The following is a 25,620-nucleotide window of genomic DNA, read 5'->3' on the forward strand; positions in this document are numbered from 1 at the left end:
TCATTTGATGAGAGGGGTGAGCATGGGGCTACTCGCTCCAAGGTTCTCTCTGCTCATACCATGAAGTCTACACTGTCCACTGCACCTGAAACGGTCTCTGTTCTTTGCAGAGCAAATAAAGTATTTTAAAATTCTACACATTATTTTTACATGTATTACAACTACGATCAGCACACAGCCAATGTATTCTCAAATCATTTATGTAACTTTAACTTAAAACAAACTTCTGAACACGTCTGTTCTGTTAGAACTCAATGCACCTTATAGAATTTACACCATTACAGGACTAAAGATGGGAGATATCAAGGACAGCTTCCCACGTGACTGTCAGATGGCAAAGTAGGATCAGACCTGCCAGTGCCCCTGCCGGACTGCGCAGAAGAGCGGCAGGACGCCCCTCCTGTTGGCTGTGCTCACAGCTGCTCCACGGTCAAGAAGGAACTCACAGACTTCCAGTTTTCCTCTTCCTGCAGCAGCTGTCAAGGCTGAAAGAAGCATTTTCATCAGCATCTTCCCTGAGCTGTTTTAACACATCCTTTGACTCCATGTGAGATGATAGAATCATAGGCTCAACCACCCAGCCACCCAAAAGCACAGACTCAAACAACGTATGAAGTTGTGTCCTTATTTAGTTTCTTATATTCCATGGCTGAAGGGTGGTATTTCAGGTAACGATCATCCTGCAGCTATTTTGACTCTAGATGTTTTACCAAGTTGTAAGTTGGGGCAAAGCGTCTCAGAGCAGAGCAGTACAACAGCTCACAGCTGTCTGGACTTGGACCTTCCCCTACATCACAAGCTATGACTGCATAACCAAGCACTAACTTCAGGAGTAACGATTCCCATTTCATTAAGCAAGAGCCTCAATATGAAACTTTGAAAAGAAAATACTAATGGAAGATGAATTCAGACAGCTCTTCAAAACCAGGTTTCCTAAAATCACTGTGAAAATTCATCTATTTAAATTCAACTCAGGTGCTACACAGAGCAACTCTTTTCAATCCATGAGGTGAGTAGGTTTAAGAAATTAAACTTTCTGCACTTACACCCACAAACTGCATTTATTATAAAAACTGACAGGTTCCAGTAACCAGAGAAAAGCAGAAAAACAACAGCAAACAAAAAACCCACCCTCTTCTTTAATGAGCAGTTCTAATCGGAGGAAATACAAGAAAAGAAATACCTGTTTCTCCCCACAAGGCATCAACAACATTGATGTCAACTTCATACTCCTTCTCAATTGCCAAGATGTAACAAACCACCTGTCAAAACCAGCAGATTCAGTAAGACACAAACATCTATCAACCCGTGTTTCATTGCTATTAAAGGATCGTTAAATTAAATGATAGAAATAGGAAAGGAGAAAGTATATGGATAACATGGAATTTTTCAGGATGCATGAGAAGTGCTACACAGAATGTACGGAAAATCCTAAACTTTGAAATAGTAGAATGTAATTTGTTTAAAATTAATGAAACATTTTTTCTAGCTGAGAAAAACAAAAATTAGGATAAAGGTAATTTTTTATAATAGATGAGATCAATTTTTCTCATAATTGAGTAGTTGGCTGCTTTCACTTCCATCAGTGGGTAACAAATAAGATTTTTTATTAGATTGAGTTAATCATGAATTCAAGTTAACTGCAGTTCAGAATCCTCAAATGCATCCTGTGAAACAGTGAATATTATCACTACCACTGGAGACATAGTACAGCCTCAAGAACAGCAATGAGAAAGACAGAGTATTACATGTAGACAAAATTCTGAAGCAATTCATTGTGTAGGATATTTAATTACAGCACTGGAAAGAGTTCCTAAGAATGCAGAATGCTTAAAATATCAGAAATTTCAACAATTCTGCTTTAAAAACCCTTTAAAAACAAAACAAAGCAAAACCTGCAAGTACTGTTGTACCATTGTGATAAATTCCAGCAGACCAGGAAATATTCCAGTTATCAACCTACCTGACAGTGCCCCATACTGGAAGCTGCCGTCAGCGATTGCTGCAGTGCTTGGCTTTTTCGTAGTGAATTTTGTTCCTGGGAAGAAGCTATCCAAACAACATTCAGAAGATATTCAAGGATATCACAATGCCCTCTCAGTGCACTGTGGACCAAAGCACACTGCCCTTTTTTGTCTAGATAGTCAGCCTGCATTGGAAAAAATAAAGTTAAAAAGTCTAGTGAAAGGTCACAGGGGGAAGGGAAAATCATGCTTAACCAGCCTGGTGGTCTTCCACAAGACGACAAGGTGACTGGCTTGGCAGAACTGCACATGTCGTCTGTGCTGCCTTTAGTGCGGCTTCTGACACTGTCTGCCATAACACTGTCACGGACAAGCTGATGAACACACATAACACAACGTTCAGTGGTGTGTACCTAAAACTGGCTGAACAGATGAGCCCAAGCACAAAGTCCATCTGGAGACAACTCATTAGCAGTATACTCCTGTGATGAACAATGGGCCTGAGACTGTTCATCAGTGCCCCCGTATGATGGGACAGAGTGCAAACTCACCACATTTGTAGGTGACAAAAAACTGGAAAGAGTGGCTGATATGTCAAATGATTGTGCTGCCATTCTCATGGACCTCAACAGGCTACAGGTCTGGGCCGGGACTGCAATAAAGCGTACAGCCTTCCAGCTGGGAAGGAACCAGGCATCAGTTCACAGAGAGGGACGACTGGCTGCGCTGCAAAGGCTGGAAGAAGGTCAGACCTCTGCATTTTGTACTTGGCTTTCTAAGCAACAGAAATGCAAAGGTTTTGATGGTAGGTGCGTAGTCCTTTGGAGTAATTGTGAATGCATGTAAGATTAATCATGGACACGATCAGAGAGAAAACGTTCTGTTGAAAAGTCTGTGTACACGTTCTGGACTTTCTTTTTGTACTCTCTGTGTTAATTATATCAGCATATAGTTATGTAATCAGCATCTTTCTTAGGCCCCTGCAAGACTTTTGGCTGTGACAACTGCAGCCTTTGTGTCTCAGCTCACCTTTGCTCCCTTTTTGCACAGCAGTGAAACTATGTTCATGTGACCCGCAGCTGCTGCATAACAAAGTGGGGTCATTCCATTTTCTGATGTTCCATCAATAGCAGCTCCAAATTCTAGTAGAAGAGTCACCACTTCCTCATGTCCAAGGTGTGACTGAACACACAGTACTGGAGCATTATTTAGTACTTCAGTCTTATAATTCACATTTGCACCTGCCGAGATCAGCAGCCGACTGACCTAAAATTTAATTTAAATAAAATAATTTTTAATTCAAATTGGATTGCATTAAAAAAAATAAAAATGTGAGTGTGTGCACATGTGTAGACAACCAAACTTCCAATCAAAATGCACAGCAGTTTTGCTAAAATAGGAACGCATCATCCTGGCTTTCCCAATCCATAACCTCGGGCACTCATCTCATAGAGTGAAGCTCTGCCATTTTTCATCTTGTTATCACAGTACTTCTTCTTTTCATTCAATTCACTTGATACTTCCTCCATACAAGAACATACAGATGGACCCTGCCCAGCAAAACAGGTCATACCTCTGACCTCCTGAAAAGGCATCCTAATTAACAGAGTGTGGCTACAACAAAATCAAGGTGAAATCTTTCTTTACACCAAACTATCAAGGAAAACTGAATGGGACATTAACAACATGTTGTTAATGTTAATGTTAACAACAAAAGTACTTGCAGGCTTGTTGTAAGAGATTTCAGTTACTGGTTACAGATGCACGGTGTTTTTGTTTTCTTCTGAACTGTTACATTAATTTCAACATTCGTTAACAGAGTAATAGCAACAGTGGCAGATGGAACACTGATTATACACGAGTGCTCATTTTCTTACCTTCACATTGGGTGTATAGATGTTCCTCAAGGAAGCGAGGGCTGCAGACAGTCCATCAGCACTATAACCAATCCACAAGGCTTGAAGATGACTGGAAGAAATTCCAGTCCTTTTACTGAGACCCTAGCAGGAATGATACAACAGGAAATCTCTCTGTAGTGTGTAAAAGACTATTTATAGCTATATTTCATCAGTACAAAAAGAAGATACATTTTTTTATAATGCCAGTAACAATTTCAAGTATTTTGTACGAGCTTCCAACAAATTATTAAAGCAACTCAGATTAGCATCTCTAAGGTACACTGATACATACAGATCCTGAAATCTATTATGTTAATGGATTTACCTTAAAAATGTGAGCTTTAAGTATATGATGCCCAAGTTCCATAGTCTGTTGGCGGTTTAGTTTTCCCTCTTGTCGAGAAAACATGAAAGCCAATAAAGCATGTCCATTCCTAGTAAAAGGAACAGAATTCAAAGAGAACAGCATTTATAACTACACTTTTCAGTAAACACGGAAAATATTAGTCATGTTTGTTTTTTAACATTCATCTGTCCTCTCAGCAATAGCTGAGATCAATTATGTAAAACAACTGCAGTTATTTGAAAATGACTTCTTGCAAGTTTCATTTACCTTGGCTCACATAAGAAGTCTGTATTTTCACCATCCGCTCTCCAAACCAGCCATTCTCTGAAGGAAGGGTGGCAGAACATCCGTGTTTTGTCACGTCTTTTTATCAGAAAACACGACAGAGCTTCCATCCTTTGGCTGAAGTCTTCCCATTGCTGCTCTCCATTTATTTGACCTGCATTAATAGCTTGGAAAATCTGTTCATCTGTCATGGGATGTAAGGATGCCAGAGCCACGTTTAATATTGGCAGGGCTCGCTCAAACGCAGAGTTGGTCATAAACTTCATGTTGCACTGAAGTAAGTACAGTTCTGACAGAGACACTGGAACTACCTTGTAGCTTGCACTTTTGATTACTAAATGACCTTTTTGGAAAAGATCCAGAGTCAGTTTCAAATAGAGATAAGATCCCAGGCTTCTCATGATCAGATGGTTACTCACTTTCCCAATTATAGCCGCATCAGCTTTTCCATTTAAAGATATGTTGTTTATAATCTCCTGACTGTTATTAATTCTGTACTGAATGTAAGCACTCAAGTCATCATGAATCTCTTTGTTGTCTGGAAAATCGTCCAGGGATATTGTGACGAAGGGCAGTGAACTTACCACCTCCTGAGGAAGAAAGAACAAAAACACAGGCATTAGAGCATTCCACAACTGAACACTAAGTACTCTGTGATGTGCCTATGCTATAGTTATCTTCTGTAACGAATATGAGATAGACTGAAACCAAATTTTTATCACTACTGTGGCTTTGCAAATGCAGACCGCTAGTAAGAGGTCAAACAGTATTTCTGCATTCCATCATTTTGCATAGGATGTTCTCAAATGTTTTACTGTGCAATCTCTGCAAGGCTGTATGGCTTATCTCCTATACAAACGATCACTTCAAAACTAAGGGAACAAAAATGTTAGCAGAACAGGATTCTAAAGTGGGCAAGGGGGAAGGCAGGAGGTGAAAGGAATTGTCTATTAAACAACAGAGCTAACGATGAGAGGAGAAAAGAATATTCTCATTGTCACGTTGTCTAGTAATAACATACCACAAAGGTACTTACTACACACATTCAGTGCTGCTTAGTTTAAGGCAAGTATCAAGTATGGCACAGTCACACACTTCAACATGTCTACCTGAACACGTTTTTATGGCCTACTTCTGTCTAGACATATTCTCAGATGTGTTAGAAAATATATATTATGGAGCTGGACTTCAGTCCTCCTTCATGTTTTCTTTGCATATGCGGGATGCCTAGTTGAGCAGTAGCATGGGAATGATAGGGCTGTATCTCATGCACTGAAAAACATAAAGGCTGCTATCTAAGGGGGAAGGTGAAGGACAATTAAGATGACATACTTCTAGAAGTATTATTGTTAAACTGAAGTGAAAAGAAAACAGTAAAGATCTTAGAACAGAACTAGTGCTGGAAAATAAAGCCAACAACATGTTTTTCATAACAATGCAGTTACATCACTATAAAAGATCACTTTGCTTTTGCTGGTAAGAAAGAGGTCAAAGGGTTGTTTTGGTTTTTTTTACCTGAAAATTAGTTCTCACAGTCACAATGAGCTTCAGCCAGGGAGGGAACTTACAAATTATCTTAGAGATAAATGATGAAATTGTGTCACCATAATCAGGTTTATGGAATTCAGCATCATTTAGACCATCGATCAAAATGATGTATTCTTCCTCAGGAATTTTCTGCTCTGAAATACAAAAATTACAAAAAAAGAAAAGTTGATTATAAATTCTCCAATTATGCATCATTTTATTCTCAAATTTTAAATGCCAGGGAATAAAAATGTATTTTTCTGCCTAGAAGTTCATTTAATGGCATTTAAGTATTATTTTTTACAGATTAAACATTTTAACTGCTGAAAAACAGTACAACTACCACTTCAACCAACCTATCTGTTATACTTAATGATGCTGTTCAGACAGCAAAATCAATTAATAGCTTTGGTTCTCATAATTGTAAAACAACATTGCCAAAGAGTGATAAAAATAAATAAATAGAAGCAATCACAGTACAGGGGTTTTGATTGTGCTATTTGTGATGGATCTGTTTTACAACTGATTTGAAAAGAGTTTAATGATTAAATAAGGCCATTAGCCTGTAACAAAGAAGAGATGAACAGATAGAGGGAAGAATGAGCATGCACGCTGTTTAAGCTATTAGCTGACATAAGTTTTAACCATTTACTTACAAGTTACGTTTTACTGAACTTATCAAACCAAGAAAAACATACAACTTGTAAAAACCATAACGGCATCTGTTTGCACTTTCAAAACTGAGAAGACTATTTTGTAACTGCTTAATAAACTAATGCTGTTCATTCTGGTTAAGAATGAAAGCTCCAGGGACAAACATCAGATCTGCCAATGAGCATCACATACATTTGTTAACAGACTAAAAAAAACAGGAGCTGCAGTTTGATGTTCAGAGGAACAACATTCTGCTTTACCTGTTTCTCTTCCAACATTAGGATAGACATTTTCAAAGGTTTTCATTTCTATTTTTTTCCACAATTTTTAAACAACTTAAATTCAGATTCCAAATCACTTCCCGCTTGACTTACCTTTCCTGAGGTTTGAAAGTGGTTCCAACACTCCTCTTTTAAAAGCTGCTGCTGGATCTTGAACACAAGATCTCAGGCTTAGCATGCTTTGTAAGTGAGGCTCTTTTATTAGAAGATCTTTGTATGCTGTTAATTGACTCGAACGACAAAGCAAAGCTGCAATGCTGTGCACAAATTCTGGGACAAGACAAGTGTAAGTGTTGTCAGCTTGACAATAGTGATAAGCAACAACCTGCAGAAAAGAAGAAAAAAAAATAAGGCTACCCAATGAATTTTTAAGACACAGCAAGTTTCATAATGCTGCTTCCAAATAATACACACGAGTGTAAAGATATCATCACTAATGCTGTGTTTTCCTCAGAATTATTTGCTTACTGCACACAGTCATTAATTTTTTTTTTACTACTTTTGCAAAAAGTTATAAAGAGCATAATAACACACACACACAAATAGAACAAACCATCAGACTTACGATTGCTTACTCCAGACTCTCACAGTACGGAGAACAGACAACACTCAGACAACTTGCACCGTGTATTACAGACTCATTATGCACAGCCCGAACATTTTATTGTCCTTCAGAATTTTGCTGATTGATTCCATACTGAGCAAATACTCAAAGAGGATGCACAGCCTCTTTTGGAAGTTAAGGATCCAAACCTTTTCATACACAGCAGATGGAACTTGTTTTTTCAACTTCGCGGTGTTTCCAAGACCAAGCAAAAATCAATCAATAATGCAAAAGGCAGAAAAGGTAGGCAGCTGCTTTTTTCATTTAGAAGTACTCAAGACATTGTCCATTGTCCCACTGCTGACTACTGGCATACCCAGGAGGCTTTGCAAATCAGTCTGTTTCCCCCCCAAGACCAGAGGTTTTGAAACGTGCTGAAAAAGAATTTCCATTGCTAAAGGAAAACTCACCTTAGAGGCAAGGCGTTTCACAGAGTCACCTGCTTGAGTCTGGTTGTCAGGAGTACCAGGACAATTCATGGTCTTCATCGTATAGGTACCACTTGGAGGAGGAGCAGACAGAGGTATCTGACTTAAGGGAATCTCCTGACGGGAATCGCTGCCTATTTTTAAAAACAACAAATATAAAAAAGGCCAAATGTGCTGAAAACAGACTTTTACATGAAGAGATCATGGGATGCCTTTATTGCCAGTGCAAAAGACTGAACCATTCTATCAAAGAAGTCTGCAACTACTTCAATAAACGTAGGTACGTATTTGGAACCTTACCATTCTGAAACAATCCAGCAGGCTTTTAGATCAAAGTTACAGTCAGCAAAAGCAAAACCATCATGATGTTAAGTTCTGTCATGAAAATAATGCATTTACTGCATTTACAGAGGCAGTGGATGCCCTATCCCTGGAGACAATGAAGCTCAGGCTGGGCAGGGCTTTAAGCAACCTGATCTAGCTGTAGGTGTCCCCGTTCACTGCAGGGGAGTTAGACCAGATGGCCTTTAAAGGTCGCTTCCAACTCAAAGGATTCTGTAAGCCCTGCTAAATTAGGTCAGAACAGCAAGCAATGTTCTGATTATTCTTGTCAGTACAATAACCCAAACAATTATTCGCAGAAGGGACTTACTCTGGGGGGATGAATTAGGACTGTTTGAAGCTATTTGCCTCATGCGACTTCCATGGCAGCTAAGTGCCACCAGACGAGAAATAATAGCAGTCTTCCCAAATCCCACATTCCCAGTAATAACTGTTCCTCTGCTTTCTGCCAGGCCCGTATTCTTCAGTTTTTCTTCAATTGCCTGAAACAGCCATTCTCTTCCAACAAACACCGAGTCTGTCGTTATGCTTGGCACTTCAAACAGTAATGGCTTTAGCAAAATGTCTTGAGGCTTATAGGTGACAAAACGTGCTGAGAAGAAGTGGCAGGGAGAAAAGTTTATTAGAAGAAACCAGACATGCAATAAAACAGCATTGTCTCAGAAGATCATTTTGTTCAGTGACATTTTTGATCATGTTCACAATAAGAATTCTTCTAAGGCTTCCATAATGGAAACAAGAAAAAAACATTTGCTCAGTTTGGGTCACCTCCATAATTCTTATGTGAAGTAAACTCTGAATGAGTTTAAAAATGTCCTATAAGTATACGTGTATGTTTGAACATGGCTTTTCTTAAAAAGTCATCAATAATTCTATAAAATAAAAAGTACCAAACATCTTTCAATTTAACATGATCCACCCTACTGAGCATTTCAGTATCATGTCTTTAAAGCTGTAAAAACATCTACAGAGGAATAGAAAAAGGCAGATAATTTTTTTCTAGTTTTAAATAAAGAATTTTTTAAGTAACATAAAAATAATGTTACTCACTTCTTCAGTCTCTTTGAAGCTACAAGAAAAGAATGTTCTCTATACACAGCTAGAATCATAGTCATGCTTGATAACATTAATCGACATGCTTGGTAAACACATGGCAAGATTTATAAGAGAATTTTTTTTAATACATTGAAGTCTACAAAAGCGGTAATATTCACTGATGAAATTTACATAAACATTCACCTTTAATCAATAAATATGTAAATTGCCAATACCAATAGTGTTTTTCAAATATCAGAAATATTAAAGCCTATTTTTGTCACCAACAGGCTTAGTGGTATTAGATCAGTTTTTTTTTTCCAACACCAGAACTCTAATGACAGTCTCTGAAGACCTTTAATCCACTCACTGAATTGTCTGTTAAATTGCAGTGGGTGGTTAACTGAGTATCAGAGTTGGTAAAATATGTCAGACAGGAAAGCTGTCATTGGTATCACATAACTTCACTATGGACATTCACATGATCTACACAGCACTACTTATAAGCATTTAGTTAAACAAGATACTGATTTACCATTAAAAGCCATACATTTTGTCTCTAAATCACAGCACTACACAGCAAAGAGTATGAACAGGCACATTACTTTCAAACAAGATCTGTGATCTGTCAGGAGTACTCTAAAATATCGTATGTATTACAGAATCACTAACAGCAGTGTGACTGTGCCAAGACAGTTACAGATGTAAATGTGCCTACCTTTGTTTTCCTGCTGCACTCTTCCACCAGCAGTGTTGTGCCAAGGTAAGCGAATTGAAGTGCGTAAAGGAGTATTTCTTTGTCCATCCAAATAACTCAGATCTTCTAGTTTGGTAGAACTTGTTGCTACAGAATTAAGAAATTGAAGATCATTAAGTTTATTTTTATTACATGATATATATATTTTTTTGGGGGTGGGGGGATAGGGAGTGGGAATAAAACACAAGCTAGCAGTTCCTCTATGTGGAGAGATCTCTTATTCCTGTACTACTGACCCCCTGAAATGCTCTGTGAAAGTGTGGTGTTCTTCAGCCAAGTATGCTTTTCTCACCAGCTTGTGTATTTGATTCAAAACTTGGCCAGCTGAATTTAAAGGACACTGTAACTCCTGAATAGTTTCAAGTGGCATTATCAGAAGTTCAACATTCCTGCCCAAGTTGCTAGAGCCAAAATATTGCCATTCATAGTTTTAGAAGTTGGTTTACCAACTGTACTTCCCTCACACAACTTGACACACTAAGAAAAATCCATGCAGCAATTTTTGTTCCATCTTTTAAGCTAAAAATAGTCCCTTCTACAGAAAACAGTTTCTAGCTGGAATCAAGTACAGTATCTTTCTCTCTTCCTTCTGAACACCAATAACCAAACCCTCTAACCTCTCCACTGGTTTTCTTCACTCTGTGCTTACTACTTAACTTCTAACTTTCTGTTAGCTGTTAACTAAATCTAGCGTCACATATATGGTACCCACATTTCTCAACACTTCATCTGATGATTTTGTTTGCAGGGTCATAGTTACGTAAGCAAACATTCTGTTACTGAATTTGTTGGGTACTGCTAATGGAGCTCAAGTCAGATGCACTTGTCCAAGCATTTATCGATTTCACAGCACTTGAGGCAATTCATGTAATATGCATCTATTTAGCTTAGAACTTATGCTTCTCTGTCCAATAAAAATACTTCCATACTAACAACATAACTTCAACTGAAAGATTAAACAGAGATGTCACATCACTGACAAAAAATCCTTTTTGTATCTCAGTATTCACCTGCAACAGAGTTTGGACGAGGCATTATTAAAGATCCAGAACTCTGAGAGTAAGGAACGGGACCTTCTCCTGTTGGTACTTCCTTCGGCACATTCTCAGCAGATCCAACAGCCTCCTCTTCTGCAACCGGTGAACAATTGTCAGTTCTTCGATCGTGACCAATTCCTCGGTGTGCTCCAGCTCCGAGACTCCCATCCTTGCTCCATTCCAAACTGGATCCACTACGATCATCATTTTCTGATGAGCTTGTTACAGTTGCTGAGAAAGAAAATTAGATCTGAAGTACACCTCAAAAGAAAATGGCCTACCTGTGTTAATATGCATGATGGTTTTCAAACTCATACAGCATCTGTGGCCTGGTTCTGAAGTGGATAATCTGTTAAACTGGAGTAACATTACTTATCTAAAAGGCCTAATAACACAGCTTCTCAAACTGCCAAACACAATCAGAGAAGGCAGGCTTGATGGTTTAATTTTCACAGAATCACAGCATGGCCTGTGTTGCAAAGGCCCACAGTGCTCATCCAGCTCCAACCCCCTGCTGTGTGCAGGGTCACCAACCAGCAGCCCAGGCTGCCCAGAGCCACATCCAGCCTGGCCTTGAATGCCTGCAGGGATGGGGCATCCACAGCCTCCTTGGGCAACCTGTGAACAGTGCGTCACCACTCACAGGCAGATAGCAGTACTGATACTGAACCATTAAACCAGGGAGCAGAAATAAAGGTGTTACAATTCAGAGCTTTTCTTTTTTACAGAAAGAAAACTAATGAGGTTATCTAAAGATAACTGACACCACACTGGAAATGCATGTACTGACTCAGTTCAGTCATCCAGTCAGTAGTGGATCACACAATTTCACCTCCTCCTTGATATCCCAGTTTAGCATCACTTTCATGGAAATTACTCAGCCTGCACTGTTTCTAAACAGCTTGATTTGAGCTATCCTCACAAGAAGTAGCACTGATTTTCTTTCATTGGAAATAAAACCAGCTTTGAGGTATTCTGTCCTTCTTCATAATGAAACGTGTTAAAGAGGCAAATGTAAGAGATAAGCAGGAGAAATTAACAATTTTAAATGAAAACATGGAGAAATTAGAGCTGCATCATGAAAATAAGGAGAATGCACACCTAACAGTAAAAATGGGTAAAAATATGATTTCAGTCTTTCAAGTACAACAGAGTAGAAATGGGATCAAGCTCTGACATAAAATCACAGTTACTTGGTCTTGCAGTATTACAAGAAGGTTAATGTCTATTCTTTGCATTACTAATTAAGATGCTTACCTATTATTCCACTGTCCTTGCTCTCCAGGGTGGAGCTAGGGCTCCTCATGGTTTCACAGGGACTACCTTTGTTGACTGCTGCTTTCCCAGTACAGCTATTGAGTGTTGAGCATGGGCTATCAGTGCTCGGAGATGTAGTGCTGCTTGTGAGGGTAGAACATGGACTGACTCCTTGACTGGCTATTGTACACTGCAATGTGAAGAAAAAGGAACAGGGATTGCACAGAAGGCAGTACACCACTGTGTGGAAATTCAGAAACATCAACATGAAATAAAGCAAAACATTCATCTTCCAAGTGAAAATTTCAATCAGTGGAAGCTTTCTCTTGATTGGAAGCCTTAAGGACACAATTTCAGATTACTCTTAAAAATATCTTAAAAGTCTTAAAATCAAGACCATAAAATCTTACAAATTTAAGAATTCATGATTCACTCGTAGTTATAGTGAGACAGAATTCTTCTCCATTAAATATTTACTGGCAAAATACATATCCAAACTTTGTGTTAGAAGTAATGGAAATGAAGTCTTATTAACCTTTCCCTGTCATGGAAACCCAAACAGATGATTTCTGAGGCATGGGATTATAAAAGAAGAAAGGACAGAAAGAAATCGGTCATCACAGTGTTTCAGTTAGAACATGAACTTCATACAGATACCAGCTACTTGCTTCTCCCTAACTCCTTTACCACAACACGAGGAAGAAGGACCATCAAATAGAAGTGAAATTCTTCTACCTTATGACTATTAAAACAGAATCTATTTTGGTAAAGTATCAAGTAGCTGCACAAAGCAAATAAGGAAAATAACATGAGAATTCTAAGATAAACATAATTAACATTATATTTTTTCAGTAATCCTACCATGGATTCATTTTTTTCTTCTAGATGAGCAGATGTTGGTATCCCTTCTCCCAGTAAAAAACCCAATCTCGTCATCAATTCTTGTGCTGCCGGAGAACAACTTGAGTCTTTATCAGGCTTTGCTTTAGAGAGGAGGGAGGGGAGGGAAAGTTGGTGAAAATTAGAGTTACATTTGGAAAAGGTTACGAGAAGTAGAAAGAGTAAAATTAGATGCAAGCAACAGATCTTCTATCAGCTTCTCTGTTAGAGAAGCTAATGCCACATGGTCTTTAAATTGTTGGTAGGCCTTGAATTCTCTGCATAGTTGCACAAATCTGGGGGTAAAAGCAAACAACAAATCCACCACCCTGACAGTCAAAACAGAAATGGTTAAGTGAAATCAGCTGTGTTAAGACAAATATCATTGGACTGAGGAGCAACACGATGACTAGTTTGAATCAATAGCAGCATGCCACTAGCAAAGCTCACTGTCAGACTGAAAGTCTACTCCAGTAATTTTTCACACAGTTTCACGTTATGTTAAAAATGTGAAAAGTAGAGTTAATAACACAAATGATTTATAAACATTACACCTATAACATAAATTTCTTTTCTTTATTGCCAACCATTTGGAATCACCCACCAAACTATACAGCTCTTCCCCAACAGAAACATTTATATAGTATTTAAGTCTTTTGACTATTAAAGCTGACCACCAGCTGCATTAGCTACTACCTGTCCCTGTAATGAGGGAAAAGTGAAGGACAGCCTGAGCTACTTTCCAACCAGTGTGGTCTGAGCAAGGCACCAAGCCTGCTGACCACATCCCCATATAACTGGGAGGTAATAAGGGCATTCTTCACAACAGATCTATCAGTGTACAGCTTGGAAACTTCACATAACAATAAGTTCCTAATTGATGAGGAATGCCTCAGGGAATGACTGAAGAAAAGGAGAGAGAGATAACTGCATGGACTTATTCATTAAGTCTAAAGGAGAAAAACATAAACCTCTCAGCTGCACTTCTACACCATCAAAAAACACAGCAGGAAAATAGTAATGATGACTAAACTGTTCCTTTACTTTTGTTTTTCTTTTGCAGCTTTTCTAGGCCAAATGCATGTCAGGTGAGGATTTTTCACACAAAAAAACCCAAAATACCACAACATATGATCTCCAACCACATAAGACACAGCAGATGTTTAGTGGCATTTACAAGAAATAGCATATTTTCCCCCAGCTGTAGGCTGTAAGAAAACCAGAAAAAAACAGCGATTTTGATAGAACTGAACAGATTGCTCAGTAAACTTTACTTTAATGTTTCAATTTTACTGAGCAACAAAGCCCACAGTTTGTAAACATGAGTATTTCACTGGAAGCACATCTTTCTGCATTTCGCTCCAGCTCAATGCCTGCTTAAACACATGCATTGCTTAACTTCCTGGACAGCTTCAGGTTTTAGACTGGAATATCTGGCCATCCTTCACCAATGCCAAAAAGAAGAAGTCTACAAAACAGAGTCAAAAGCCAAAGCTTTTGTATCTCTGAATACTGCCAGGTCTTGGAATGTTTGTCTGGGAAAAGTACTTCCTCTACAGTATGTGTCATTTTGATTATTATCTTCAAAGTAAAAACACTAGAAATAAAAGAGTTTATTAAATTAAATCGCCACAAAAACCTATTGTTATTTTATTTAAATTTTAATCTTGTACAGGTTTGAGTAAGTGTTAAACAGTAAAGATGCCAGTTCAGCAACAAGGACAGAATCCAATGGCCTAAGTTGTTCAGCCCACCAACCACCAATTAATCCTTACACACCGGGTTTCAGGTTTGGCTATGAGCATTCTCTTTCCCTGGGAATACAATTCTGTCAAGAGGAGGATTATTATGAGATAGTGATCATTAGGTAAGGGAGATGAGGACTACGAGCACTAAAACTATTATGAGGATGCAAGCACAACAGACTAACTGTAACATATCACACATGGAAGAAAGGAACAAGAGGAGGAAACAATTACAGTGAATTCTATTTTCACTATTACTTATTAAAGATAACAGGCTTTATATTTATATATATATATATATAAAGAATATGTATACTATTTTCTAAGAAATTATTTGTTTTTAAAAGGATCGTTTCCCTTAAAATTGAGGCAAAAGAAAAAAAAACAAACAACAAAAATTGCTCATCTGAAACCTGATGATTAATTTAATGAGGTCTTTCAACTTAAAAAACTAAAATTAACATTAAACACATGAAATCCATGATATGGTGCATACAGTCATATACCAAATTTCTGCTTTGGCCATGACATTCACTGTCAAAAAGCTACATTCTGTTACAGGTTTGCCAAAGGAAATGAACATAAAACACCAAGAACACCCATCAGCCCAGAGGTACCAGACCAGCTTTGTCAGCACAGACTTCTGCTGTTACTGCCCCTTCTTATTTAGGAAGCTTTCACAACATTTCTAAAATGACTGTCTCCAGTGCAGAGCTGCACATGTGGAATCAATCTACACTGAAAATAAATTCATTAAAAGTCTAGTAGACCTTTGGCGTATGCAGCAATAAACAACAGTTGATATCACTTTGCCTGCAGTATGCACACATCTCCAAGAACGGAGACAGTTACAAAGATCTTGTAAATGTAATTAAAAACATCACATCCTTACTACAATAGAAATAAAGAATCAAATTTCAGTATTATTACTTTTTATCACTTTCTTTGAAATGAATGGATGAAGTCTCACCGAACAGATTCTTACCATTTTGACAGGGTTCTTCTTGCTCTGATTGTTTCCTCAGCAGAATTGCCTCACCTGGCACTCTAGGACTTTCCACATACTTGGCCTTCCTGATTGGACCTGTAAAGGAAAATAGCTGAATGTATCTAATTTTTTCCAGATGTTCAAATTTCAAATGTAAAGTGTCTCTCCTCAGAGACACAAATAATGTAGAGGAACCAGTTCTTACACACACAGCTGCTACTGTAAGAGCTCAAGAGCTGCTGCAGTTTCACACTTGTGAGAAATAAATGCTCTGCTTGTGCTTTTTGGAACCTAAACCAATCTGCTTACTCCAACAGTCCTCACACTTTCCTATATATGTAAAGAGTGATTGTTTTTTATGTTCAAACTTGTCCAGCAGGCCTTCTCTTTACAGAGCTTTCGTTTCCCAGTACAACAGGAAGATAATTTTGTTATTAGGACCTCTAAAAATAAAAGAAACGCTTCATTCTTAAGTGCTATATGACATTATATAACCTAGGAGAAGAAAAGGAAATAATAAAATGGCAGCAGCCTCTTAAGGGATATATTAATCTGCCTTAAGTCTGCTGGAAGGGCACCGTGGCAAGTAACAAGCAATCCAGACTTCTAGAGGGTGTCAGGGTTATGTGCACTTGATACATGAATTAGATGGATCTACCAAGGACGATGCATAACAGTTCTTCCAGCACAGGTCTGGGATGTGATAACTAAAGGCAGCCTTAGTTATACTGATCATCAATCACATAGTGGGTTACAATAATGACAGGAGTGAGAACAGCAAAATGGCAGACGACAAAGCCTGAATTTCAAGAGAGCTGCCTCAAGCTTATTCAAGGAATTCAGGGTTGAAAGAGCTCAGGGTATCGGTAGATTTTTAATAACAGCCTCCTCCAAACACAAAAGCAGTCCACCCTGATACTATAACAAACAGGAGTTTGGCTTGGCTCACAACTCCAGTACAAAAAGGTGGGATACAGGAACTGGTAATAGGACAAAAGGAGGAATTTAGAAATACTGATGGGCACGAAGGGATGATGCTATGAAAGCCAAAGATCACTCAAAGGTAAAACTGGAAAGAAAAGCTGACAACAAGAACTCCCACTGCTACTGGAGAAGCACCAAAACAGTTCAGGGACCGGAGCACTTTCCTGTCAAGCACTGAAACTTGTTACCCAGGCAGGCTGTGCAGTCTCATCACTGAAAGTTTTCAGGATCAGACTAGGTAATGCCCTGAGCTGACCCTGCTTTGTGAAGATGTGGGGTGCCATGTGAAAGGCCTTACTGAAGTCCAGATAGATGACATCAGTGGCTCTTCCCTCGTCCATTGATGCAGAGGCACCATCATAAAAGGCCACTAGGTACCCTTGCTGAAGCCATGCTGGTTCTCCTGTATCAGCTCCCTGCGTTCCATGTGTATTAGCACAGCTTCCAGGAGGATCTGCTCCATGACCTGCCCCGACACAGATGGGACTGACTGACACTGAGACTTACTGATCCTCTTCCTAGAGACCTAATGCTGAAAAATTCTTCCCTATACTGTTTTTTTCTGCTTTTTTTTCCCAACTCATAACTCTTTCATTAACGAAGCTTTTGACTCCAACAAACCAGTAGCTTTAATTCCACCAGAATTTTTTGTCTCTTTAGTAAGTTAAGATATAGTTTCTCTCTTCCCTCCTTTTATAGTTATACAGTTGAGGATTGAAGCAGATCCAGAAGCACTGGTACTCCTCCAAGCTCTTCAAACAAAAAGCTTCCCCACCTCCTATGCAAATAATTACAACACAGTGTCACTCACAGTAGATTGTGCAAACAGGATTGTAGAGCCTTCTGTGTTCCAGTTCAGAAGCTCAGCTTATTCTCCTGTGCTTTTGCCTGTGCATGGATAATGAGGTTTTAGGGCTGAACTACTTGCAGGCTGACTGGCAAAAAGGCAGTTATTACTGTGCATGCACTGCAGCAAAGGTACCTCTGCCAGTTGTGCAGATTTAACAACATACCTGTCTACAACAAACCAATCTGCTAACACATGAGGAATCATTACAGACAGATCAGTTCAGGCTCAATCCTGAGTCCCCAGCTAGAGTGGTAGTGCATAAAAGTGCACAAAAGTAGAAATGTTCTCAGTATGAAGCCATCAAAAACACATTTCAAGTGCAAGTAACTATTGGTTAACTACTTTTGTTTTTGAATGTATAACTCTGAAATCTACTGCTAGGAAAACATGACTGATTTTAATTTACTAACCAGAATTTGGAAGATAATGGGCCCAATAAGGACTTAGGAAAAACCCTTAATTAAATAATGGATAGTATTTAGTGATACACTCTTCAATTACGATCTCTGAATACATGGAATTTTGTTTCCGTTTAGCTGATGCTAAACAGAATTTCAACTCAAGGAAATAAGTTACACAAGTATATCATGTTATATGCATAAGAAAATGGTCAATTTTCTTCCTTCGGTTTACTGCCTTAGATATTTTCAAAGATGTTTAGAAGCATTAATAATATTGTTTCTGTGAAATATACCTCACTGAGCAGTAGTTTCATTAGAACAGCTTTATCACATCTGAACTTCAGAATGCTTCTTTAACTCTCCCTGCAATCCTTGCTGCTTTCATCCATAGTAGCATGAAAAAGAAACCTGAAGATGATGATCATACCACAGAACTGCAAGGGTTGGAAGGGACCCTGAGAGATCACTGAGTCCAATCCTGCTAAAGCAGCCTCTCTGCACTATGTCACACAGGTAGGCATTCAGGTGGGACTTGAATATCTTCAGATATGCCACAGTCTCTCTGGGCAACCTGCTCCAGTGCTCCGTCACTCTCACAGTAAAGTTCTTATTAACAGTAGTCTCTGCTATGCTTATAGAAGTGTGTCACTAAAGGAAACTGAGCTGCAAGGTTGGTTAGATAACATGTCAAATGCAGTTCAGTTTTCCCAACAGTAAGGCAGCAAGCAGTTAGATCCCAAGGTTCACTGAAATCTTTGGCAAAAAAAGCCAACATGCTTTCCTCTACATTAAAACATGGAAGTCCTTGCAAAGCTGTTTATCACACAAGACACTTGCAGCAAGAGACAAGACTAGAAAAAACTTTCCGTGCCTCACATTTTCGACTTGACTGTAAATACTGATAGTCAAAATAAGAATGCTTGTATCTGCTATCCTCTCCTAATTCTTTGGGTGATAATTTTTCTTTAATTTCCGTAAGATGGCTTGTTCATCAAGGCCTTTCACAGGGCCAACCAAAAAGCACTTTTGTCAGTCCTCTTCTTACACTTTGTAAGCTTTACAACAAAGAATTTCCAAACTGCTGAGTGTTTGCACAATAACATGGACAGTTTCACCTGACACTCGGGCTCTGACCTGAACAGAGTCAACTGATGTTAGAGTGTTGGAATGATTTATATGTGCAGAATGCTGATAAAAGGGAACCAGATGGAGTACCTTATTTAGTAAGGCACACACATACGTATGCGGTCATTACTAAGGACACAGACTGAAAAATCACTTCAACAGCAGTTTATCTAAGAATATTTTATATTCATAGATACAAACAAAAGAAATTAGCTGTAAAAAAAAGCAACGCTCTGAAGCAAGTATTCCCTCAAAACAATCATCAGTAACAACGCTGTTAATAACATGTACAGTTTTGCAGCTGCTTTCTCTACCTAACTGAAATACTAACCATAAACTATTGGTTTTAAACATATTCAGACATTTCAATAAAAGTATTTGCTATGCAAATTAGAATAATTATTTGCCACTTGAAATAATACAGTCCATTTAACCACCAATTATCTTCTTCACATGAGAACATGCAAAAAAGCCTTCACTGTTCAATTTCTTATTGAAAAAGACTGTGTAAAATATAAAACGTCAAAAAGTGTTACTTTTACATTGTGTCAGAAACCGAGTCAAAATACTACAAAGATTTTAGTTGCTCATCAGTTTCACTTTACCTGGGGACTTCTTGTTTGATCGTGACTGCATCAAGTAAGACTGGCGTGGCAGCAGAGGTGAAGATGGCAAAGACATTGAGACTCCTTTAGCCAGGTTCATCCTGTAAGCATCCCCCGGGATGGGCTGAATGCCAGTGGGAAGATCTGCGCTGTGGCCAGATGCTGCAACACTCTGCAAGGCATTCTCTGGGCTGAAGTCCCCTGCTAAAAATAAAATGTTGTCATCCATTATGGGACAAATCAAAATACAGATATTTAATATAGAAAAACATTCAGTTGCCATCAACAAGTCAGCATGACCCCCCTCTTCTCACGGCACACCTGCCACCACAGAATCCAAACAGCAAAATCACTGCAAAATTCAAAATGCACAACCAAGAGAGACTTTATTTTGCTGTAATAAAGGCAGCTGGAGGGAAGAAAATCTTCACCTCAAACAAAGCAGCAGCTTTCCAGAATTCATCCTCAGAGGCAAAACTACACTTCTCACAAAGACAAAAGGAGATCTACTGCTGGAACACTTACTATGATCAGTGTGACACCCTGAAATTCAGCGACCATCTGAGAGCACACAGCCTACTGGAGTAGTCAGTTCAGTCCGGTGACTCCATACACCCAGTCAGAAATGTCTCACAGAGAAGCACTCACACAAAACCACTCTAAGCTTTGCCTATTTATTATTCTGTTCCAAAATAGAGATGACCAGTTAAACGCTGTTTGACAGCAAAATCTTTTATTAACTATCATGAACAAACAAAGTATTGGTTCACAACACTACGTAGCAGATCAAAATAGGAAAATGCACAGAAAAGAGATCTATCCTACTGGTGCAAGAAATGCAGCTTCAGTAGAAAGTGCTGAGTTCTTCCTTGTCAGATGACAGAAAGAGCTGAAAAGCAAAAGTTGGCATCTTTTTTTGTAATCCAAATGAGGGCACTGCTCAATGATTCACACAAAACTGAATCTGTGTGAAACGTGGAACAAAACTGATAGAGAGGAAAGAAAGTACTTGGAATATTTTTCACAGAGACCCATACAGCGACAAGCAGCACCGCTGGAGTATGGGAACCCAAAGTAGAACTAACAGAGAACAACAAAGAAAGCAGAAGTGACTTCTTTTAAAATATGGTTTCCTCATGTCAGGCTTATTGTCTTACAGTAAGGAAACATTTCAGATCCACGTGCCTCTGTAAGATCTGCCTTTCTTGTTCACTGCTGTCATTCACTTGCTGCCTTCAATTCCAAACATTACATTACAACTATTACAGGAGTACAGCTATTGGTTTTAAATCCTGGGAACCAGAAAAGCAGCTTCAGTATTCCTGCAAAGTGCTGTAATACACCAGTCTCGAAAATAGGAACAAGAACTGCCCAAGTATATAATTAGAATGAAAAACGTAAACATTTTAGAGAGTATAATCACACACACTTCGGCAAGCTTTAAGATCTCATACCTGAGTCACTAAGTTCCCTTTTACTTCCAGCAGAAGCCATGAGGCTAAGGATCATTTTCTCTGTTCTCTTAAAAATTAAACACCGACATCAGCTGTTTTTAAACATTGGTTTAACATTAGAATCGTAGGATCATAGAATCACAAGGTTGGAAAGGACCTACATGATCATCTAGTCCAACCATCCTGCATTCCAGTTTCGGACATGAAGAAAAAGCACGGAAGCAGCACAATAATGCAGGTAACTGCAATGAGACAATACTGTGCTGAGGCCGTGATTTGGAATTTCTATAAATACACCAGCTGGAATGCTACAGAGAGAGCACATGAGACAGGAGACCAAATACCAAAATGACTTCCTCCCCCTGCAGGGTTAATAAGTCCACCCACACCTCCCCTGCACTATGAAACAAGCAAACTGTTCCTAACTCCGTATTTTCTTAATAAACTGCACGGATTTTAATTTGTCCTTCTCCACTGTATAGGAAATGGTAAGTTATAGAAAAGCCCTGCAAAATCAAGAGCTACAAAAGCCCTGAATACACTGTTGTGGCGTATCTTCAATCAATAAATTGAGGTGATTTGATTATGGCAGTACCTTTGAAGATGTTTTACAGTCTATTTATGTCTTACCATTCTTTTCTATTTTTCTCCTGCTGGTTCTATTTTGCTGACGCTGCCTGAGGTACAGTGGGGACAGCTACACAGACTGTGACTCAGATCCTAAGAGCAATATGATTAAAGCAAACAAGCAAACATCAAAAATGTATACCACAGAAATACTCTTTCTCAATTATTTTCCTAATTTTAAACTTCCTTTCACTTATTGTCACTCATGCACACGCTATTACGGCACAAACCCTGAGAAAGCCCAACCACTCTGCTCTCAAGCTATGAGGACATACAAGTTTCTTAGAAACCAAAGAACTTCTGCTACTTTACCAGAATATATACAAACTACAGTATGGTGCTGATGCCAGAGATCAGGTTACTTTGTCATGAAGAAAAAGGATCTCTATCTTCAAAACAGAAAGCCCACCCAAACAAAGCACAAGTTCCCTAAGTCTGAATATTGGCAGCAACTGCACAGCAGACAGTATCCCACTGACATCACTCAATGTCTGTTTCTGAGATGAAGCAATGAACAAACTTTGCTAAAAACATCAAGTTTTTGTAGCAGATTCCAATCAGGAAACCAGAAGCTGATAAAAATCACAACTAACTTTCCTTGGAAACAGAAAATATTAACAGAACTGTTGTAGAGCTGCATGTTCACCAAGGTCACTGGCGGCCTACGTCATCAATCCTCAGGATTCAATAAACAGTTAATAAAGAAATCAGTATTCTCTTATGTAGAGATCACTCCCAGCATTAAACCCCCTGATCATCTTTGTGGCCCTCCTCTGGGCCAGCTCCAACAGCTCCACGTCCTTCTTGTGTTGGGAGCTCCAGAACTGGATGCAGAACTCCAGGGGGCTCTCACAAGAGCAGAGCAGAGGGGCAGAATCACATCCCTTCACCTGCTGGTCACACATCTCCCGATACAGCCCACAATACAGTGGCATTCTGGGCTGCGAGGGAACACTGCTGGCTCACACTGAAAGTTTCATCAATTGACACTCTGAAATCCTTCTCCTCAGGGCTGCTCTCAAGCCATTCTGTGCCCAACCAGTACCTGTACTTGGGATTGCCCTGACCCCGCTGCAGGACCTTGCTGACTGGCCCGTAGCTTTGAAAACTTTTGATTTTAGCTAATGATCAACTAGAGACTTCAATAAAAGATTATGCCTTCTTGCATAGGAGCTTCACTTTTATTTTAAAGTAGCAAGTTAGTCACCATTAGCAAAGAAAGCTCATGTCCGTAAATGTAAGCACTGCATATAATTCAAAGTGCTAACAGCACAAAGAAAAACATGAATGGCAGAACATTACACAAGCAATCACAACTCAGCAAAAGTTACCTGCCTTTGAAAGCCATTTTATTTTTCAATGAGTACTGACAACAATCCATTTCCTACTTGTATGTGAGAACAGATTAAAAGAGGAATACATTTCAAATTCACAATTTTTGTCCAATTCAGTTTGAACAAAACGTCAGTGAGATCACACACAATCAAAAAATAACTGAACGTATGCCAATACACGGCACAACGTAACGCAGAAATAAAATCATATCGTTATATGTCAGATATACTTCACGTGTAGGTACCAGAACACAAGAAGGAAAAACAAAGGAAACATGGCCTCAAAAGAGCAATGTAGCAAAGTCTGCTCTACAGTAGAACTGAATAAAATCCAAGGAAAAATTCTTGGTAATCAAACTTTTTTGTTACCCCAATTAAAAAAATCTGAATACGAAGACAATCACTAACCACTAAATGCACAGCAGCACGTAAGTATTCCCATACCTTTCGTTTCATCGTACAGAAATCACAGGCACTGATCCCATTCTTATTTCTCCAGATTTGCTGCTTTTGCAGCACTGCAGTACTGTGTTCTAAACAGCTTTCTGTTGATGCAGCACTCTTTGAGCACTATATGGGAGTCCAACAAAGACTTTAAAATAGAAAACACAAAAATCCCAACTACTTACCACACCAAATTCTACACAAATTAATGAAGTTTTCATGAGCGCTATGTGCTACATTTGATGTTAAACTTCTGATGGGATTTTAGTGCAGGAGGAATGCTGCAAACTAAGCACAATGCTTCCATTATTCATGTTCCTTCAGGCCTGATACTGGGTCAACAGAATGACAATGCTCATGTTATTAAAAAGCCAACTGAAATAATGGAGCATGTCCCGCAGAAATGTAATAGACAAGGTCTTCTTTTTAAGTTAAAATCTATTACAAGTATTGCATATCTAATGATCTTTAGCATAGTAGGAAAAATACAGATTCCCACAGTGCAGGCAGTTGCCAACTTAGGACAGCTAAAGCAAACAAGCATAACTGTTTAAGACACGGTGTATAAGGTCCACAAGAAATACTAATACAAAGCCCTCCGTGAGCCATCCCTCCGTCCTAAGCTCAGTATTTCTATGGTAAGAATGAAGAGCAAGCTGCTCTCATCTGCCCTTCTCCCTAATAGCAGCTCAGGCACAGATCACTTGGTGTGCACTCCAGGCAGCTTTAAGCCTCCTCCACACACACAGAATGTGAACTCTGCATGGAACCACTCCTGTCGAGGGCCAGTGGCACAGGTGAACCGCGCAAAGGGAACATGAGTCATCCTCTGTAATGAATATTCATACCTGATTCTTTCTTGCTCCCTTTTCCACCCTCTCGGCTCTTCTTTAAAACTGCCTTTAACATTTTACTTGTTGCTCCTAAAGGATAACAGAAAGAAATGCAACATCAGTATCGGCCACCCACACAAAGCCAAGCAGAATACAGGATCAATTTAAATAAAACAGGGGGGTAAACATACTTTTTTCTTTTATTTTTCCCTGCAATGTAGCTTGTTTAAGCAAAGTCCCAAAGCAGAAAGAATGTTTCAATACTTGAACTAAGCAATTAAGAATTCACCGTCTTCTTATAAAAAATAATAATAATAATAATTCAGCATTCTCCACATTCCACAAGTAATTAAGGTTACAAGGCTAAACCCACGTATGCTACTGTAAGACACTCAGGCACAAAGAGAGTAAAGCGCCAGCTTCTATCCTGGGATATCAGCACAGCCATGGGAGCTGCAGGCTCCGACCCACAGACGCACAGAGCAGATGGTGATGTGGTACATGGTGTCACACACCATTGGATCCTACCTACATACAATGTGCTGCTGACCAAACAAGTTCTCTGTGCTACTGCAGTTCTCATCACAGAACACGTGAAATCAACAGAAGATGCCTAAAATCTTCTGCCCCAAAAATATGGATGTGCTTGTTACACCAGTGACTCAGAATCAACCACGTCCCATAGGCAAAGGCCACACGTCAGCTCTCATCACATCTGTCCGGCAGTACTGGGAAGGCTGGGCTGAAAACCACGGCTGATACTTTCTCTGACAAGCAGTAGAGTCCAGTTGATCCCTCTTGCACGTTCCTGAACAACACTTTAGAAAGGATTTTTCTAATTGAATACAAAGCACTTTACATTAGGAACTACATGTTTCTGGCTCATCTCAATTCCTTCCAGCCACTTCAGCCCACATGACAGCAGAGCACTCTGTG

General features: G+C 39.1%; 1 protein-coding gene across 3 annotated transcripts in view; it reads right to left on the reverse strand.

Moving 5' to 3' along the window:
- The window catches only part of TANC1 (tetratricopeptide repeat, ankyrin repeat and coiled-coil containing 1), a 48,221-nt gene that overhangs the window by 8,964 nt on the left and 13,637 nt on the right, over positions 1-25,620 (reverse strand). The window contains exons 2-19 of one of the 3 annotated variants that reach the window (XM_085551975.1): positions 24,700-24,774; positions 19,993-20,196; positions 16,025-16,123; positions 13,277-13,398; positions 12,416-12,605; positions 11,132-11,389; positions 10,083-10,208; positions 8,640-8,921; positions 7,970-8,121; positions 7,049-7,280; positions 6,009-6,175; positions 4,476-5,083; positions 4,188-4,296; positions 3,842-3,964; positions 2,994-3,230; positions 1,964-2,149; positions 1,184-1,262; positions 352-485 (exon numbers count right to left, since the gene is read on the reverse strand). In XM_085551975.1, coding sequence (XP_085408101.1) covers positions 352-485; positions 1,184-1,262; positions 1,964-2,149; positions 2,994-3,230; positions 3,842-3,964; positions 4,188-4,296; positions 4,476-5,083; positions 6,009-6,175; positions 7,049-7,280; positions 7,970-8,121; positions 8,640-8,921; positions 10,083-10,208; positions 11,132-11,389; positions 12,416-12,605; positions 13,277-13,398; positions 16,025-16,123; positions 19,993-20,196; positions 24,700-24,760 — 3,369 coding nt within the window. In that variant the 5' untranslated portion in view covers positions 24,761-24,774. Of the gene's footprint in view, positions 1-351; positions 486-1,183; positions 1,263-1,963; positions 2,150-2,993; positions 3,231-3,841; positions 3,965-4,187; positions 4,297-4,475; positions 5,084-6,008; positions 6,176-7,048; positions 7,281-7,969; positions 8,122-8,639; positions 8,922-10,082; positions 10,209-11,131; positions 11,390-12,415; positions 12,606-13,276; positions 13,399-16,024; positions 16,124-19,992; positions 20,197-23,851; positions 23,910-24,699; positions 24,775-25,620 lie in introns of those variants that run through there. The other 2 variants (XM_085551976.1, XM_085551977.1) reach the window with 2 other exon arrangements.

Source organism: Coturnix japonica, chromosome 7 (assembly GCF_054131305.1).
Source record: "Coturnix japonica strain WE chromosome 7, WE-NBRP24, whole genome shotgun sequence".
NCBI classification, from domain to species: domain Eukaryota; kingdom Metazoa; phylum Chordata; class Aves; order Galliformes; family Phasianidae; genus Coturnix; species Coturnix japonica.